General features: G+C 40.6%; 3 protein-coding genes across 6 annotated transcripts; 2 read left to right on the plus strand and 1 right to left on the minus strand.

Moving 5' to 3' along the window:
• The first annotated feature begins 870 nt into the window (after positions 1–870).
• On the plus strand, positions 871–3,831 carry commd4 (COMM domain containing 4). 3 transcript variants are annotated; one of them, XM_046037989.1, is made up of 8 exons: positions 871–892; positions 1,240–1,311; positions 1,428–1,493; positions 1,597–1,636; positions 2,225–2,344; positions 2,955–3,035; positions 3,162–3,335; positions 3,442–3,831. In XM_046037989.1, the coding sequence occupies exons 3-8, from the start codon at positions 1,440–1,442 to the stop codon at positions 3,480–3,482; spliced, it is 510 nt and encodes a 169-aa protein (XP_045893945.1). In that variant the 5' UTR covers positions 871–892; positions 1,240–1,311; positions 1,428–1,439; the 3' UTR covers positions 3,483–3,831. The 3 variants fall into 3 exon arrangements, with proteins under 3 accessions (XP_045893945.1, XP_045893943.1, XP_045893944.1); XM_046037987.1 differs by having other exon boundaries at positions 885–953; XM_046037988.1 differs by lacking the exon at positions 871–892 and adding an exon at positions 998–1,111.
• A 130-nt stretch (positions 3,832–3,961) lies between these two features.
• neil1 (nei-like DNA glycosylase 1) lies at positions 3,962–8,282 on the plus strand. Of its 2 annotated transcripts, XM_046037985.1 has the most exons (10): positions 3,962–4,267; positions 5,500–5,985; positions 6,068–6,187; positions 6,939–7,044; positions 7,148–7,241; positions 7,375–7,496; positions 7,583–7,610; positions 7,698–7,768; positions 7,848–8,073; positions 8,153–8,282. In XM_046037985.1, the coding sequence occupies exons 2-10, from the start codon at positions 5,531–5,533 to the stop codon at positions 8,197–8,199; spliced, it is 1,269 nt and encodes a 422-aa protein (XP_045893941.1). In that variant the 5' UTR covers positions 3,962–4,267; positions 5,500–5,530; the 3' UTR covers positions 8,200–8,282. The 2 variants fall into 2 exon arrangements, with proteins under 2 accessions (XP_045893941.1, XP_045893942.1); XM_046037986.1 differs by lacking the exon at positions 6,939–7,044 and having other exon boundaries at positions 7,123–7,241.
• Positions 8,226–15,321, minus strand: man2c1 (mannosidase, alpha, class 2C, member 1). Its single transcript, XM_046037984.1, has 26 exons — positions 15,136–15,321; positions 14,711–14,836; positions 14,501–14,624; positions 14,331–14,401; positions 14,067–14,244; positions 13,789–13,978; positions 13,302–13,408; positions 13,104–13,214; positions 12,873–12,965; positions 12,620–12,736; positions 12,442–12,537; positions 12,185–12,330; positions 11,741–11,864; positions 11,067–11,188; positions 10,883–10,968; positions 10,662–10,808; positions 10,497–10,576; positions 10,321–10,415; positions 10,121–10,225; positions 9,860–10,016; positions 9,604–9,747; positions 9,301–9,410; positions 9,120–9,199; positions 8,900–9,042; positions 8,709–8,812; positions 8,226–8,616 (listed from the first exon to the last, which is right to left on the minus strand). The coding sequence occupies exons 1-26, from the start codon at positions 15,234–15,236 to the stop codon at positions 8,505–8,507; spliced, it is 3,069 nt and encodes a 1,022-aa protein (XP_045893940.1). The 5' UTR covers positions 15,237–15,321; the 3' UTR covers positions 8,226–8,504.
• Between the last annotated feature and the right edge of the window lie 266 nt (positions 15,322–15,587).

Here is a 15,587-nt window from a genome sequence, read left to right on the forward strand (position 1 = left end):
TAATACATTCATTTTGATTGCCAAATAGTAATAACAGACACAACATGTTAGCCAACATACTGTCTGACATTTTGGGGGTCAGGTAGAGGTCTAACTTCCTGTTAGTCCTCCTATGAAAAAATTGTAATAAAACCCCAATTACAGATTCTGAATATACTTATGTGAGATCGAAGAAGATAGTGCTGTGCACAGTAATCACAGGTACAGAAAATTAAAATGTGTTTAAAAGTGTTTACCCATGTTTTACACCTGGGATCACTGAGACCCCAAACACAACTAATATATCATTTTCTGTATAGTGGACTTCTGAAACATAGCATCAGTTATGACACATATGTGTCAAACTCAAAACCCAGGAAGTGCAAGCCTTCACAGAACACATCAACTGGGCGGAAAGTACCATCAAGCTCACATGAGAGGATTTCAGCAATAGTTTGGCTTTCTTGGACTGTACTATCTACATTGTAGAGGACAAGAGCCTCCACATTAGAGAATACAGGAAACCACACATGGACCAATACTTACTCACTGATTCTCACCACGCAGTGGAGCATAAACTAGACGTTATCAGAACCCTGCACCACCGAGCTGATAACATACCAACAAGTGCCCGAACCAAAGAGAAGGTGCATAAACACCTGAAGGATGCACTTAAAGCTTGTGGATATCCAAACTGGATCTTTGTGAGAGCAGCCACAAGATCAAGGAAGAACACCAGATGAGGAAAGGAAGAGTAAAAGCAACAACATAGTGGTGTCATCCAGGAAAAGAAAGCTGTTTGAGTTTATGAATAAATATGGTAATAACAAGAGCTGTAAACTATGCCATGCAACATCAGGACCATCGACTCTGTGAATGACCACGCCCCCTCCTTTCCATTGTCCAATCAGATGTAAGTAAGCAGAAAGTTTCCTGTTTACTTCTTCCTTGTGCTCAGCTGACTAAAAACCATGGTAAACACGTTAATAATCGTATTATTCAAAACTGGTTTGCTCATTTAGATGCCGTTTTATTTATAGGACATTTTAGTCGCATGATTTATAAATGTCTTAAGTAATTATTTACCTCAACACTGTCGATGTATTATCCGGCAGCTAGCAAGCTAAGCTAGGTAGTAGCTTTAATGATGGCTAACGTTAGCTTGCTAACCTAATCTAAATGCTAGCGTTACAGCGTTAAAGGTCTGACTTTTGTTGCAGTACAGTAAACAACATGTATGTGATGTCTTCTCTGTTGTAGCGGTTCCGTTTTTGTGGAGATTTGGACTGCCCAGATTGGGTACTTGCCGAAATAAGCACATTAGCGAAGATCGTGAGTAACGTTAATTATGGACACATAAACAGGAAAGCAGTGTTTGGCAGTGTCAGCTTAACGTTACACATGTTGTTATACTAATACATGTGTCTTCTGCCTCACGTATCTAACAGTCAAGTGTCAAAATGAAACTCCTGTGTGCTCAAGTGCTGAAGGACTTGCTTGGGGAAGGCATTGACGTAAGAGTTTAACATAGTTATCGCTTACTAATAATCTTTTACCTCTCGTTATATACACAGTTCACTCACAGTGGTCAGTGATGGCTTCTCTTTTTTTTTTTAGTATGCCAAGGTTGCAAAGCTTACTGCAGATGCAAAGTTTGGTAAGTCTCCCTCATACTGGTACTTAGGGGTGGCAGAAATTTTTAGATCTGTTGCTAAAGTTAAAGTAGCTGTAGCAATACCACAATATAAAAATATTCCATTTCATATGAATAAAATATTTCTTTAGGATAGAAGTATTAGTAGAAAAGTGTACTTAAAGTAGTGTTTAAGCATAAAATGAAAAATAATGATTATTAATAATTCTTTAATGAGTAAACAGCATTTTACTGTTGGTAAAGGGGAGTTGGCTTTGAATACTTCTTGGGTAGTTATATGTACAACAATGCATAATGTTTTATAAGCTCATGTTTTGTGTGTAAAATTATAATTGCAGAATAACTATGGCTAAAGTAAAAAGTAGTGTAGAATATTTGTCTCAGAAATGTTGTAACGTAGAAAGGAGCTTAAAAACCCAAGCAATGTACCTCAAAATTGTTCTTCCTACTTCAAAGCAGAGTACTTGGGTAGCTGATATATCCCACTACTGCTGCATTTTAATCTAACTAATATAATTACACTCATTGTCATGCTTGCATTGTATTTTTTTTTAATCTAATATGCATTCATGACATCAACACATCTTGCAGAGAGCGGAGACATCAAAGCCAGTGTTGCAGTGCTCAGCTTCATTTTCTCCAGTGCAGCAAAGCATGATGTGGACAGTGACTCTCTTTCCAGCGAACTGCAGCAGCTCGGCCTGCCTAAAGGTCAGTCCACTGGGTTTCCCCATGTTTGGTATGAAACCGATGATTGTGTTGCATAATTCACATGGCTCTCAGACAACCAAGAACTCCTTAATACAGAGTTATATATTTGCACCATTTGTTAATTTGTTAAATTATAAACTGTGCTCAGAATTAAACACATACAATTGCCTCTTTTCCAGAAACAAAGAGGTCTAATATCACAGCCTATTGTGTTATTATTAGAGCTTACTGCATTATAGCATTGTCTGTTGTCTAACTAAAGTATGATAAAACACTATACTCAGCTGGCACTCGAAGGGCACACATTGTACAATGTCGACAAAGCTGATTGGTGGGGTGGGTGGTGCATTGTGGCTTTGGTGCATTAACAGTATAAAACTGTTGCAGTTGGCTCGCCGCCATCTTAAAGCTGTATTCTCTTTTTCCGTGTTGTGAAGATATCCACTTTATTTGATAGGTGTACATTTACTTTGTGGCCACTACTATTTTTATTGATCGGTTAATGCTGTATTAATGTCTTCTGCTAATAGTGTGCTCAAACACTTACATGATTATGCACTTAAATAAATCTTGGCTTGACTATTACACACACACATATCCATTCTTTTAGAACACACAACGGGGCTCTGCAAATCATATGAAGACAAGCACTCTGCACTGCAAGACAAACTAAGAGAGACGAGTCTGAGACGTGAGTATTTCTGTCTATCTTGCCCTTTTCAAAGAGGAAGGTAAATGTAACTTGATGATGAGAGCTGTCTTATGATCTTCTGCTGACTGAGGGATGCCATCAATTGTGCTCTGTAATCAATTTCAGTGGGGCAGCTGGAGGCTGTGTCCTGGCGTGTTGACTACACTCTGAGCTCCAGTGAACTGAGGGAGGTCAATGAACCAGTAATTCAGCTTAAACTGCAGGCACAAGGTGCAGAGTCAGGTACAGAGACGACTGTGGTTTCGGTTTCTGCTGACAAGTTAAGAGTCTTGCTTACAGGTTAGTTCTGCATCTTGACGCAGTTCTTTTCTCATAGTTCTTCCATTTCATATTATTTATCAGCCGGAAAGATGTTGTTGATCATTCTTTTTCTCTGTTTCTACAGAGCTCAAACAGGCCCAGGCTATGATGAATGCACTACAGTGAAGAGTGGACAATGAAGTTGGAGTCTAAATGTCTGATCAAGAGCGGGACACAAATGACACTGACTAGCTGCCAAAATTCCCATACTTACATCTTGTACAGTTTAATGTCTTATATGAATTTTGTCATCTCAAACGTCAGTCCTTATTTGGATTTACTGATATTTTACTGTATTTTTCTACCACATTAGTAATAATTGATGGAAATGTTTCCAGACTGGATGATTTGTCACTGAAGCAAGAACATTAAATGGACCGTTTTTGTAAAATATTACTTAACACCGTTTGATTTGAATTGTGTTGATAATTTGTGTTTTAATATAAATAACAAAATAAAATTTGAAATACGGAAATATTTGTATTCCTGATCATTTGCGCAACGCCTACATATCCCAGCATGCATTGGGCTAGACTGTTCGCTTGTGATGTGTTGCTGCAGCGCGTTTACTAGAGAGAGAAACTCCGTTAAATGCTTTCGCTGTTTTCAATAAATTATTAGAAAACATAACAAAAACTTTTTATATACAGTCTATGCTTAGAATACGTCAGAAAACGCGCAGGTTACTGATAAACAACGAGCGTGGAAAGCCTGCAGATCTCGCGATATTTTGGAATGACTAAATTAATGTTACACAACTTGTTTAGTAACAAGCATGTTAGGAAAGCCTCTTGGTTAGTGCCGTGCCTGCCCCATTGCCCTGCAAAGAGTAGAGAAGCCTAACTCCGTAGGTTATGCAGTAAGTCCGATAAAGTTATTTTAACGACGGCGAGGTCTATTTCCTGGTGTGGGTAAGTTGCCCCTTCATGTTGCTCCGAACTCAATGAAAACACCAACTTTAACAGTTTACCTACCAGTACGTTTCCCTAGTTATGACCGGTGGGATGCAGAAAGGTGTTTTGTTCAGACTGGGTTACATGGTGTAAATTAGGTCTAAGGCTGTAATGGAATATGTCATATTGTGTAATCTGTTGTGAACTTGTGGCAGTAGATCTGCGTGTAATGTTGTCATGTGTAGGAATTTGTGTGTACCTAAGAATGAGTGACCACAGTAATGTTTTTCGTCTGTGCGTTGTCTGTTGTGTGGTAAGATGTGCATGTGTCCGCAGTACTGCTTAATGTTTGCATGTACTCTGAGGTCACAAGTCCACCCAACACACACCCCACCACACTAAACCAAGGTCTTTCGTAGATTTATTTTTTTTTCTACAGTTGCCTGGATTTTTCATATTTTATTCATCCAGGTTACTGTTCAGTTACCCCAGTGAGCACCAACCCAGATTTCATCGTTTATTTGTTGTTGAAACCTGAGCGACTTCAACTACAAATCAACATTGATATTTGGGACGCTTTATGTAGCCTACATTTTATTTCCCAACATCATTACCTTAATGCTGTTCTAAAGCCGTTTCCACACTCTCAGGAATGTAATTGTGAGGGAGAAAAATTGAAGCCTACATTTATTTTATTATGTTGGCCTAAAAGTTGTCAAATGTAAACCTTTTGAGTGTTTAAATACTGGCAAAAGCTTCTAAAATACCCCACCATGTGTAAGTTTTTAATTGTAGAATATAAACGCTTCCCATGTTGCTAAAAACAGAGACTTGTGTCCTCAGTGTGCTTAAGATAACTACAGCCAGGTATTAGGGCTGAACAATTAATGGAAATTTTATTGCAATATGGTCTACTGCAATTTTCAAATCACAGGAGGCGTAATATTTGTTGAAGGTGAAAAGTGTGTAAAAATATCATTTTTAAAATATTGTCATGCTGCAGAGATGTCCTGGCATATACACCATATTCTACAGAAAGAAAACATGTTTGTCACACCATAGTCTTCTGAAAGTTTTTCAATGAAATGAGAATAAAGATGTAAAAGTGATTGTTCCCTTCAGTAACGCAAATCATTTCGCAATGTCAGTCAAAATAATCGCAATTACATATTCTTTGAAAATTGTTCAGCCCTACTTGGGATGTTATATTTTGTGATGTAATCTTTACTCAGCCACTTTATTCTCTGCAGTTGCAGCACAGCTTAATTTTGTTCCAACAAAATGCCAGAGGGCCCAGAGCTCCACCTGGCTAGCCTTTATGTGAACAAAATGTGTAATGGAGTGGTGTTTACTGGACCGGTCAGAAAATCTGAGGTCAGCAAGAGTCCTGACGTGCCCTTCAACTGTGAGTCCTATTGGATCGCAGCTGCTTCCAGGGGGAAGGAAGTGAAGCTCACGCTAACGCCCTTGAAGAGTGATGATCCAAAACAGAGAGTAAAGGCTGAACAGGCAGACCAGCCCATGGACATAGTCTTCCGATTCGGGATTTCGGGTTATTTCTGCTTCACCACAGAGGATGAGCTGCCCAAACATGCCCATCTGTGTTTTTATTCCAAAGAGAAACCCTGCAGAGTGCTGAGCTTTGTGGATGTACGCAGGTTTGGAAGCTGGCAGTCCAATGGGACGTGGCAGCCTAACAGAGGGCCCTGTGTCATGTTTGAGTATAAAAGCTTCAGGTGAGAAATGCTAAGAGTGTCACTTGTGTCACCTGCTCAATCAAATCATCACTGTCACATTAACCAGGTATTAATTTTGCAGGGAAAACGTTGTGTCGCACCTATCTGACCACGCCTTTGACAGGCCCATCTGTGAAGTTCTGCTCAATCAGAAGTACTTCAACGGTATCGGGAACTACCTGAGGGCTGAAATACTTTTCAGGTGATAACGCACAACCCCCAGAACTATTCAAATGACACATTATACAGTTATGTAGTAGTGACGCACCAATACTGACCTTATTAAGTGGATCAGGTATCAGCCATGACATGATGTTCCACAGACAGACATCCTAAAGCCCCAAAATATTCGCTTCTCAATCAAATAACTAATTGTTTCAGCTGTAATTAAATTGCTTCTTAATGTCACAGCAATCCACAGTCTGATGTTAGCTTTCATAAAAGTTACCTCAAGAAGTTCCATGCAGTGAGTTGCAGATATCAAATTTGGGGAGAAAGTGCATCAGAATCAGTGCATCCCTAATTATTAATACAGTATTTGTTCATTTACACTGAGTTTATGTCTATTATGTGCCTAGTCAACAAAGCAAATTCCATGTAAATGTAAAATCTACCTGGCAATAAAGCGGTTTCTGATATTTCTTTGGATATTTTCATCTGGCTAGCAGGGATTACAAAGAACAAAAAGTGAATTGAAATGGGGTAGCTTTGCTTTGGTGCTAGAATGACAATATAAATATGTCTGATAGTTTTGGGAGGTTCTTCCTGTTTTGCTAATTATGACCAAAACACCAAACCAGCTCTCATGAGTTTCAAGGTCCATTTCACTTACAGATATGAAATGAATGGCTTTCTTTCACTTATTTATTTCTGCCGGTGGGGAGGCATAATGATTCAAACACACTATCAAAACAAAAGAGACTTGTTTTACAGAAGAACGCGATGTTTTTTAGGTTGAACATTGCACCCTTTGTGCCTGCAAGGAGCATACTGGAAGGCCTTGAGTCAGAAGATTTATGTGAGAAAGAGGAGCCTTTGAAAAACGAGACCCACACAAAGGTGAAAGAACCCATACAGATAGACTCATTTTTCAGATCATCGCATGCTCAACCCCAACTGCTTTGCATTTTCTAACAGTGCCTTCCTTTCTTGTGGTTACAAGACCTCAGACAGAGCTAGACAGAAAATGGTGAAAGGGCAGACTGGTGACCTGCTCAGACTGTGTCATACAGTACCTCTTGAAGTGTTAACCTTAGGTGGGTCATCATCTCTTTATTGTCCAGTTCACTCTGAAACTCAGATCCTTTTTGCTTTTCAATATAAGTGACACACTTTACTGTCATTCAGAGAGAGTACAATTTCTGTTTCTTGACACATTTTGTGACTTAGGTGGAAAGGGCTACGATCCTGTGAAGGCAGACTACTCTGGCTTTGAGGCATGGCTGCAGTGTTACAATGTGGATGGAATGAAATCTATCCGGGACCACAATGGCAGAACTATATGGTTCAACGTGAGTTCGAGGAAATTCCTATATTTATATCTGGAACAGGATTTTGAAAATATTGCTGATATTAATACCTAATGTTCTAATCACAGGGAGAACCAGGGCCCATGGCACCTAAAGGTGTGTAACACTTTGAACACATGAAACCGAGAACTGCTGAAATGTATCTGAGAATAGTCAATGCATCTGACCTTTCTCACTCAATAGATTCAAAGTCACCTAAGGCAAAAAAATGGAAGAAGAAAGAAGATGACCATGATTACACAGACAAGAAAAAGGTATCAACACTAACTATTTTTTGCCTAACAAAATGAACTTCTACAGAAATAACTCTTAACACCCGCTTGATTTCATTAGGTGGCCAGAAGTCGCTCTGCAAGCACAACAAAGAAAAAGGTGGTCAAACAGGAAACTGTGAACAAAACGCCAAAGAAAGAGCAGGACATGCGTTTGAAGGAAGTCGGATCCAAGAGAATAAAGACTGAAAATACCCGGGGAGTAAACACACCTCCGCATGAAAAAGGAGTCAGTCACTCAATTGCACGTAGGAGGAAGAGCAGCAGTGCAGAGCCAACAGCTGCAGGTGAGCTTAGGAAACAGGGTAGGTTTTCCACTGGGGGAGTGTTGAAAGAATTTCAATTTCATAAACATCCTTGTTGCAGGTCCACTGAGGCGAAGTGCCAGACTGACCAAACAGAACAACATGTAAAAAGAAAAAGGGAGGAACCACTGAAATATTACACAATATGCCTTTTTTAATATTTGTTAATAAAACATGTTTTTACAAAAGTCCTGCAACGTTATTGATTTGATCTGAAGTAATCACGTTATCTTTGGAAAATAGTCATCTATGAGTGGCTCAAAAAGATGCCCCCCTAGTTGAAGTTTTCTAATAAACTGTCAATAGAGCAGCACCACATTTTATAACATAACTAGTTTTTACTCGTGGGACCAAACTGTTGTATTAATATTCAATTTGTGACCACCCTGAAGCTCTGTAAAGTGCCATATGTATCACAAGATGAGGAGAAGTGACATGATTTGAAAGGGCTTGAAGTCCATGGTGATTCCCTCTGATGTAATGCGTGCTGGCTGGGTGGGGCCTGGTCTCTCCAAGAGATCACAACTGAAAGGGACGGAGGAAAAAAAGGTTTTGTTCTTAGATGACACAACAGACGCCAGAAAGCAGTAGACACCGTTAAAAATAGGAACACTCACTGCCAAGCGTCCCTGACTGGAAGAGCAGTGCAGAGAGTTGCAGTCACGCTACTACCGTGTGACTCGTAGAGTCGGACAACAAGTGCCCTCTTCCTGTCCTCAGCCTGGTATGGTAAGTAGAGCAAACAGACATTACCGGGGTTGAGTGGATTAAATCAAACTTGGTCAAGTACACCATTTAATGTGAATACCTGTTTAATGGTCTCAAGTATGACTGCTGCATGGCTGACGGAAAAGGCACTCCAGGGCACAGTGTCGGGAGTGCACTGGATTGACCTCACAGGGAAGTTCAGGTTGTACGCACACTGGATGACCGAGGCATCCTGGAAGGATCCTATACACAGAAAACATTACAAAGTTGCACGGTCAGAGTTTTTAAGGTTTAATGAGAACAATTTATTGACATCATACCTGTGTGTGGCATGACTGCATAGGTGAAGTGATGAGTCCCCATGTCAGCATTGACATCTGGGGCCTTCGGTGCTCTCAGTCTACGACAAAGACATCTACTGTTAGAAGGATTATTGAACTTTGGTGGAACTGGATTAAACTACCTGTAGAACTGTTGCATATGAACTGTGGAAAACCTCACAGGGACAGCGTCATGGTGCTCTTGTGGACTGAATAGCCGTATTTGCAGTCATTCAGCAGTGCAACTCCAAAGTTGTGCTCCGACAAATCGGCCCACTTGTGACCCCAAACCTGAGAATGAAACCATGAAGAGAAACGGCAATGATAATACAAAACATTTCAACAGCTTTGCTTTTGTTATAATCGCATCACGGATGTCTGCTGTCCTACAATTTAGGTGAGGACACTAAGTGTTGCTGTCAGAATACCTGTGGAGATCAGTGTAAGCTGAACATTAATCACAGTTCATTCCACAGTGTTGTACCTCAAATCTGGCCCAGTCCCATGAAGTGTTCCTGTGTGTGGGTCTCTGCAGATGGCCAAACTGGATCTCAAAGGTGGCATTGGGGCTGCGTACACGCACTGGGAATTCCACCTTCAGAAACTTGTGCGAGTCTGCCCACTTCACCTGAAATTAGAGGATGCAACATTTGGGTTTTTCTTGTGTATTCAATAAGTTATCAACTGTTGGATCAGTGAATCTGTAGACTTCTCCAGATATCATAAATGGTATAAAGTACCTCTGTGTTGAACTTGATGTAAGGACACATGGCATCCAAGACAATCTCCTGTGTGAGCGTGCTCTTATCACTGATCCTGAGGGTGAAGCTGACACTGCCTCGGAGCCCATCTGCGGACACCACATGAACAGGCTGCACCACCTCCAGCACCGGCTTCCTATTGGGTCAGATCTGTTGTTTTGATATTCATATCTACAATACCTGCAAAAACTGATGTGTATCAAGGTGGAAAAAGATAGATGCGACAGAAATGGTGGTTACCTTGTCTGCAGATGGTAGTCCATTACATCCCAAGCATCCCAATACAGAGGGACATCATCAAACATGACAAACTGGTTCCCGTGACAGCTGTCAGAGATGGCTTCTCTGAAACCAACAGAGTGGTGACACAGACGTTAATTCTGTCATGTTAATGATACAGTAGAAGATACACAGGTGGGCACATGTGGTTCATACAGTACCTGTTTGCATTGATCAAATACAGTGAAGCCAAAGTGCCATCTTTGTTTATGACAGTCTGTAAAATCCCGTTCTCCATGAGGACAGTGCCGTCGGCCTGTGATGTTACATGTGTCAGTTTGCTTAATTAAATGAAAACATAGCTACAAGAATGAAATGCTCTACATTGAGTCCATACTTGACCAGTGACAGAGACTGGAGCTACAGGCTGTGAGTGTTTGACAGGAGACAAGCCGAGACTGGGAACTCTCACCAGAGCTGCAGAACAACAGAACACAGAGCATCAGATATGCAATTGTAGTTTAGAAGGCAACAACATAAATAGTGTAAATATCTGACATACCCAGGCTAGGTTTACCAGCGCCATCTTGAATCTGGATGACTTCATGCCGCTCCCATGGCAGAGAGTTGAAGACACCGTCAGAGTTGCCCTTAGATCCCAGGGCTCCACAGGCATCATGCAGTAGTGTAGCACCATCTCTACGAATATCTAAAACACAGCGTGATGCAGCATGATGCATCAGTATGGTTCTGATTATAATGGACCTCTAATGAAAAGTGTACCTTCATAATACCGGAGTGCATCCTCCACAACCATCTCTATACAGCTGCCGGGAATCACGTCATGGAACTGGTTGAGAAGAAGCAGCCTGTTAAAGGAAAAACTCAGTGAAGCCTTTTTTATACTGTCACAGAGACCTTTTATTTATTCACGCTCAACATCAAATATCAATAGGTGTGTCTGGACCTCCAGAGCTCCTGCAGTTTCTCCACGGGATACTGAAAGGTCATGTCCCGACACAGCGCCAAGCTGCTGGCTATCTCGATGTCATGAAGCAGCGTCTCACACTGGCGATTCCTTCGTTTGATCTGGAAAAAAAACAAACAATAAAACAAGCATGAAAATAGCTGCACTTTATCAAAACAGAAAAAACATTTTTAATCATTTTAATCCGTTTCTAGTTTTTCCTTCCTGTTCTTTCCTGAGAACATGTACATGTTTCTCCAGCACGAGTATGTCCCCCTTTTTTTTTTGTGGTGTTGTGTGGGACTTTATTATTTTGGAAGATGTTACCTGTAATTATGCCTACACTGAGTATATATGCATGTGTATCTGCCTTTACTTATCAATTAATATTTAAAAATATATGATAACAATCAAGTCTGTTAGTAAGATAAATATAACAATCCGGAATGTAAATGATCCATCACCTGAGTATTTAAGCTGCACCACCAGGGAATATTTACAACTCAAAAATATATATTTATATATTTTTATATATTCTTGTTATTTATTTTTCTATCCTATTTCTTTGCTTATATTTCTTTCTTTCATTAAAAAAATAAAAGAGAGAAATCCTACTAGTTTTGTTATGGCTATTCCCTCTTAAAACAAGGACTCTGAAGAGATTTATTTTCTACCTGCGCCTGTGTGGTGTAGGTGCCGTTGTGCAGCTCCAGGAAGAGCTCTCCGGCCCAAGTGCAAAGCAGAGCTGAGTCAGCCTGAAGCTGAGAGAAAAGCTTTTCGGGACTGGATGTTTGGACCCTGAGAAACACACAAGAATTGGAGATGTGACCAATGTCCTCTCTGGTTACACCTTTGTTTTTCCATTCTGACTAAAACATGAATTGTATTGACTAGTCTTGTAAGTCACGCCAGCATGACATCAGTAAACACCACTCATATCCTTTTACATTTTACAAGTTTGGAATTAACTGCCTACGTGCAGACACACCCTTTGACAGAAATCCCATCGCAGGAAAAGTGAATGTAAAACTGATGACTAATTTTAACACAGGAAGCGTGTTTGTCTCGTTTTAGGTTCAGTCGATGTTTTTGAGTTAAAGTGTGGGACAGGAACTGACTTGGGAAGTCCATCTGTGTCCTGGACCCGGTGCAGTCTGTCTAGCATCAGCTGTGTTGGGCCACCGCCACCATCGCCAAAACCAAACAACACTGCACTGTGGTTGGCCCTGCCTTTGTCTTTGTTGTTCTTCACAGTTTTCACCAGCTGTGAGAGATCAGAGAAAACCCAGAGGAACCTATGGTTTGTGAGGATTGTAAAAATTGTCTTCACAGACTCAACATTCACCATGCTGTGTGTACTATAAACCAAACTCACGTCTTCAACCTTGCCCTTCATTTCGTAGGTATTTCCTGGTGGGAAGTGAGTTAAAACCGTTGAGCCATCCAGACCTTCCCAGAAAAATGTGTTGTGCTTTGGGAGAGAGAAAATGAAAACTGAAAATGAAAACATTTCAACTACATTGTTTTTTAAAATCAAGTGGCTGCTTACTTACAGGGAAGGTGTTGACCAGGTTCCAGCTGAGTTTCTGTGTCAAGAAATTGGAAATGCCGCAACCCTGCATTATTTGAGGAAGTTGGGCAGAGTAGCCAAATGTATCTGGAAGCCAGAACTAAGGAGAACAGAGACATGATCCTTAAGTTAAGTATTTTTGATGAAAGAGTGGCCACAAATGTAGAAGACATTATATACAGAGGTCAACTTATAACAGAGGTCAGGTTATGTAGACATTTCTATGAATCCCATACCTCTTTGCAATAGATCCCAAACTCGTGGTTAAAGAAGCGCTGGCCTTCCAGGAACTGCCGGACCATGGACTCACCAGAAGGTAGATTGCCATCCTGACATGCAAATATGGAGTTAGTTCATCTTAACTTAGGAAATGATGTTCATGAAAAGGGCTGAATGGCAGCAGCCCCAATAATATGAATACATTCATGAGACACATAAAATATACATTTTTTTTAGATCAGGTTTACCATTTCAACCCACGTTCCTCCCACTGGAATGAACCGGCCTTTCTTGACGTAATTCTGAATCTGGGAGAAGAGTTCTGGGTACCAACTTTTTACCCACTGGAACTGCTGGGCCTGAACAAAACGGTCAAAAGTGAAGAGGACTGTTCAGATTTGTAGTGCCTTTACAGCTCATACAAAACTGTATTAACAGGGATTTACCTGAGAACAAGTGAAAACAAACTCTGGGTTCTTTTCCATTAAACGGATCACTGTCACCCAGCTTCTGCCGCATTTGCGAATGGTCTCTTCATAGGGCCACAGCCAAGCTGCAGATACAGAGTCATAAATATCAACTAATTTGACAAAAATGGAAATATTGCAAGAATGAATGTGCAATTTCGATTAGTTTTAAAATAGGACAAAGTATCCTTTTTAGTATTATTAGTAGTAGTATTATTTTGCTACTGCTGCTGATATGATGCCTGTTTTTTGTACCAATACCAAAATGAGTTCTATACTTTGACAAATAAAAATCTGCTTTTCTATGAAGCACCCTTTCCCCTAGAAATCAGTAAATTTCAAATTAATAAAAGAGTGAACTGAACTACAGATTTCCATACTGAGGCGGACAAATTGTGGTTTGAACCAAAAAGTGTGTTGTGGATTGATTTTCAGCACTGCTCAACAATAGAAATTTATTTGGGACCTGAGTCTATGTGGCAGTGACCCATCGCATGAATATTGTGCTGGCTCTCTCCGTTCCGCTGGCTGAAGAAGTTGTGAGCCAGTCTGCGTGCTTTGGGGAAGGAGCTTGGATTAAAGGGATCACATAGGTTCACCATCTCGTTGACAGTGAAGAGTGCCTGGTAGCCTCGTTGTTCTCCCTCTCCGAGTTCCTGCAAAGGTTAGAGAAAAGAAACAGCAGAAGTTCATGTTTGCTTTCATTAAACTTCAACTAAAGTGTACCGGTTTGTGTGACTGTACCTTTACGATGTCAGTCAGCATCTCAAAATCAGTCAGCAGCTCCCGTACGTCCCGGTTAAATACCACCAGCTCAGCCTTCTGTATAGAAAACGTCCTGTTTGGATCTGGGGCTGCAATCATGGACCCTTGACCAGCACCAAAAAGCCCATTACAGGCCACCTCTATGTAAAGGGTGATGCTAAAGAACAAGAGAGAGTTCCCAAAAGCTCAGTAAGTCAAGTTGTTTGCAGGAGCTGGAATGCATTCATGTTTTAGTTAACTGACCTATGTGGCTCCTCATCTTTCAGACAGTCAGAGAGGATGTAACTCGTCTTTTCACCCTCTTTAGTCAGGCCCTACAAATCCACGTTACATTTCCCAATGAAATCTATTCAGGGGTTTAACATTGAATTTTGTCACTGTAATCCAGTCTGACTTAAATAAAAAAACCTTACCTGAACTGGCTGTTCATCTCTCCAAACCATTGCTTCTCCATCGCTTTCCCACAGAAGATGAACTTCTTTCCCTTTCCAGGACTCAGGGATTTTCAGGGTCACTTTAAACCAGCAAGTCCACCACCTTCAACGGGCACCAATCTTGGGTTATTCCCGAGATGTAAGTTAATAAAATATCTGAGGATGATAAAATTTAACAATAACACTTACGTTGGTCCAAAGGTATCCCCGACTTTATGAGGTGCAAAGTCCTGCTTGGAAGCTTCAGTGAATGTGATCCGTTTGGAGGACAAGCAGGAGGCGATGGACTCCAGCGGACAGGAGTCTCCATAGAGTCTGCAGAGAATAATCATTCAAAAAAAGTCAAATCACAATCTGCCTCAAAGGGCTTTGCACTACGTCTAACCTTAGACCGTAAATTCAGATATGGAAAAACCCATTCACACTAGATGCCCAGATCAGATCTGATCAACGTGAAATTTATAATTAGATCCACATTAACTGTAGAGCATGTGGGCAGGTGAGTAAATGTGGACTTTTTAACAACCATCTATAGAGCAGCATGTTTGGTCCTCTGTACCACACCGTACAGTTCATTTCAGTTAGTCAATTCAGCTTTATGAAATAAGCCTTACCGTCCTCTCAGATTGCAGTCTGTGAAATAAATATCAGAGACAAACTTCTCTGCTCTCTCGAGGAGAGTGCGTCTGTTTTTCAGCACAGGCTGATGATACATCACGAGACCAACGTACAAACACCTGCAAGTTTTGAAAACAGCGAGCACTCTGCACGCAAGATAAACTCAAAACTACAGAGGACCCGGAAGTAAAACTTAGTGTTGTTGTGCTGGCAATAAACAGCCACTAGGTGGCTCTGCTGTTCAACAGCTGGCAACGACGTAGCAATTGCTGTCACTCTCAGGGGTCAGGAAGAGTGGTAAACTGTGTGTCAAACGTGGATTTATTTTTGCTTTCAAAATGTATAATTTGTGAAATCATTAAAACAGACCTAATTATTTAATTTGGGTTTTCTGAATAGGTATTCAAGGTAAAAAAATTTTGAGTGTAGGTCACTGATAGCACTGCTT

Source organism: Micropterus dolomieu, linkage group LG22, assembly GCF_021292245.1.
Source record: "Micropterus dolomieu isolate WLL.071019.BEF.003 ecotype Adirondacks linkage group LG22, ASM2129224v1, whole genome shotgun sequence".
NCBI lineage: Eukaryota > Metazoa > Chordata > Actinopteri > Centrarchiformes > Centrarchidae > Micropterus > Micropterus dolomieu.

What these genes read in the sequence shown, in the direction of transcription:
- commd4 (XM_046037987.1), top strand. An exon ending in TGCTTGGGGAAGGCATTGAC is followed by an intron (nt 1,494 to 1,596) that starts GTAAGAGTTTAA and finishes TTTTTTTTTTAG; the next exon opens with TATGCCAAGGTTGCAAAGCT. An exon ending in GCAGCTCGGCCTGCCTAAAG is followed by an intron (nt 2,345 to 2,954) that starts GTCAGTCCACTG and finishes CCATTCTTTTAG; the next exon opens with AACACACAACGGGGCTCTGC.
- neil1 (XM_046037985.1), top strand. Translation starts at nt 5,531, where the DNA reads ATGCCAGAGGGCCCAGAGCTCCACCTGGCTAGCCTTTATGTGAACAAA. An exon ending in TTTGAGTATAAAAGCTTCAG is followed by an intron (nt 5,986 to 6,067) that starts GTGAGAAATGCT and finishes TTAATTTTGCAG; the next exon opens with GGAAAACGTTGTGTCGCACC. An exon ending in AAAACGAGACCCACACAAAG is followed by an intron (nt 7,045 to 7,147) that starts GTGAAAGAACCC and finishes TGTGGTTACAAG; the next exon opens with ACCTCAGACAGAGCTAGACA.
- man2c1 (XM_046037984.1), bottom strand. Translation starts at nt 15,236, where the DNA reads ATGTATCATCAGCCTGTGCTGAAAAACAGACGCACTCTCCTCGAGAGA. An exon ending in AAACTGCAGGAGCTCTGGAG is followed by an intron (nt 10,969 to 11,066) that starts GTCCAGACACAC and finishes TTCCTTTAACAG; the next exon opens with GCTGCTTCTTCTCAACCAGT. An exon ending in GGGACTGGGCCAGATTTGAG is followed by an intron (nt 9,411 to 9,603) that starts GTACAACACTGT and finishes TTTCATTCTCAG; the next exon opens with GTTTGGGGTCACAAGTGGGC.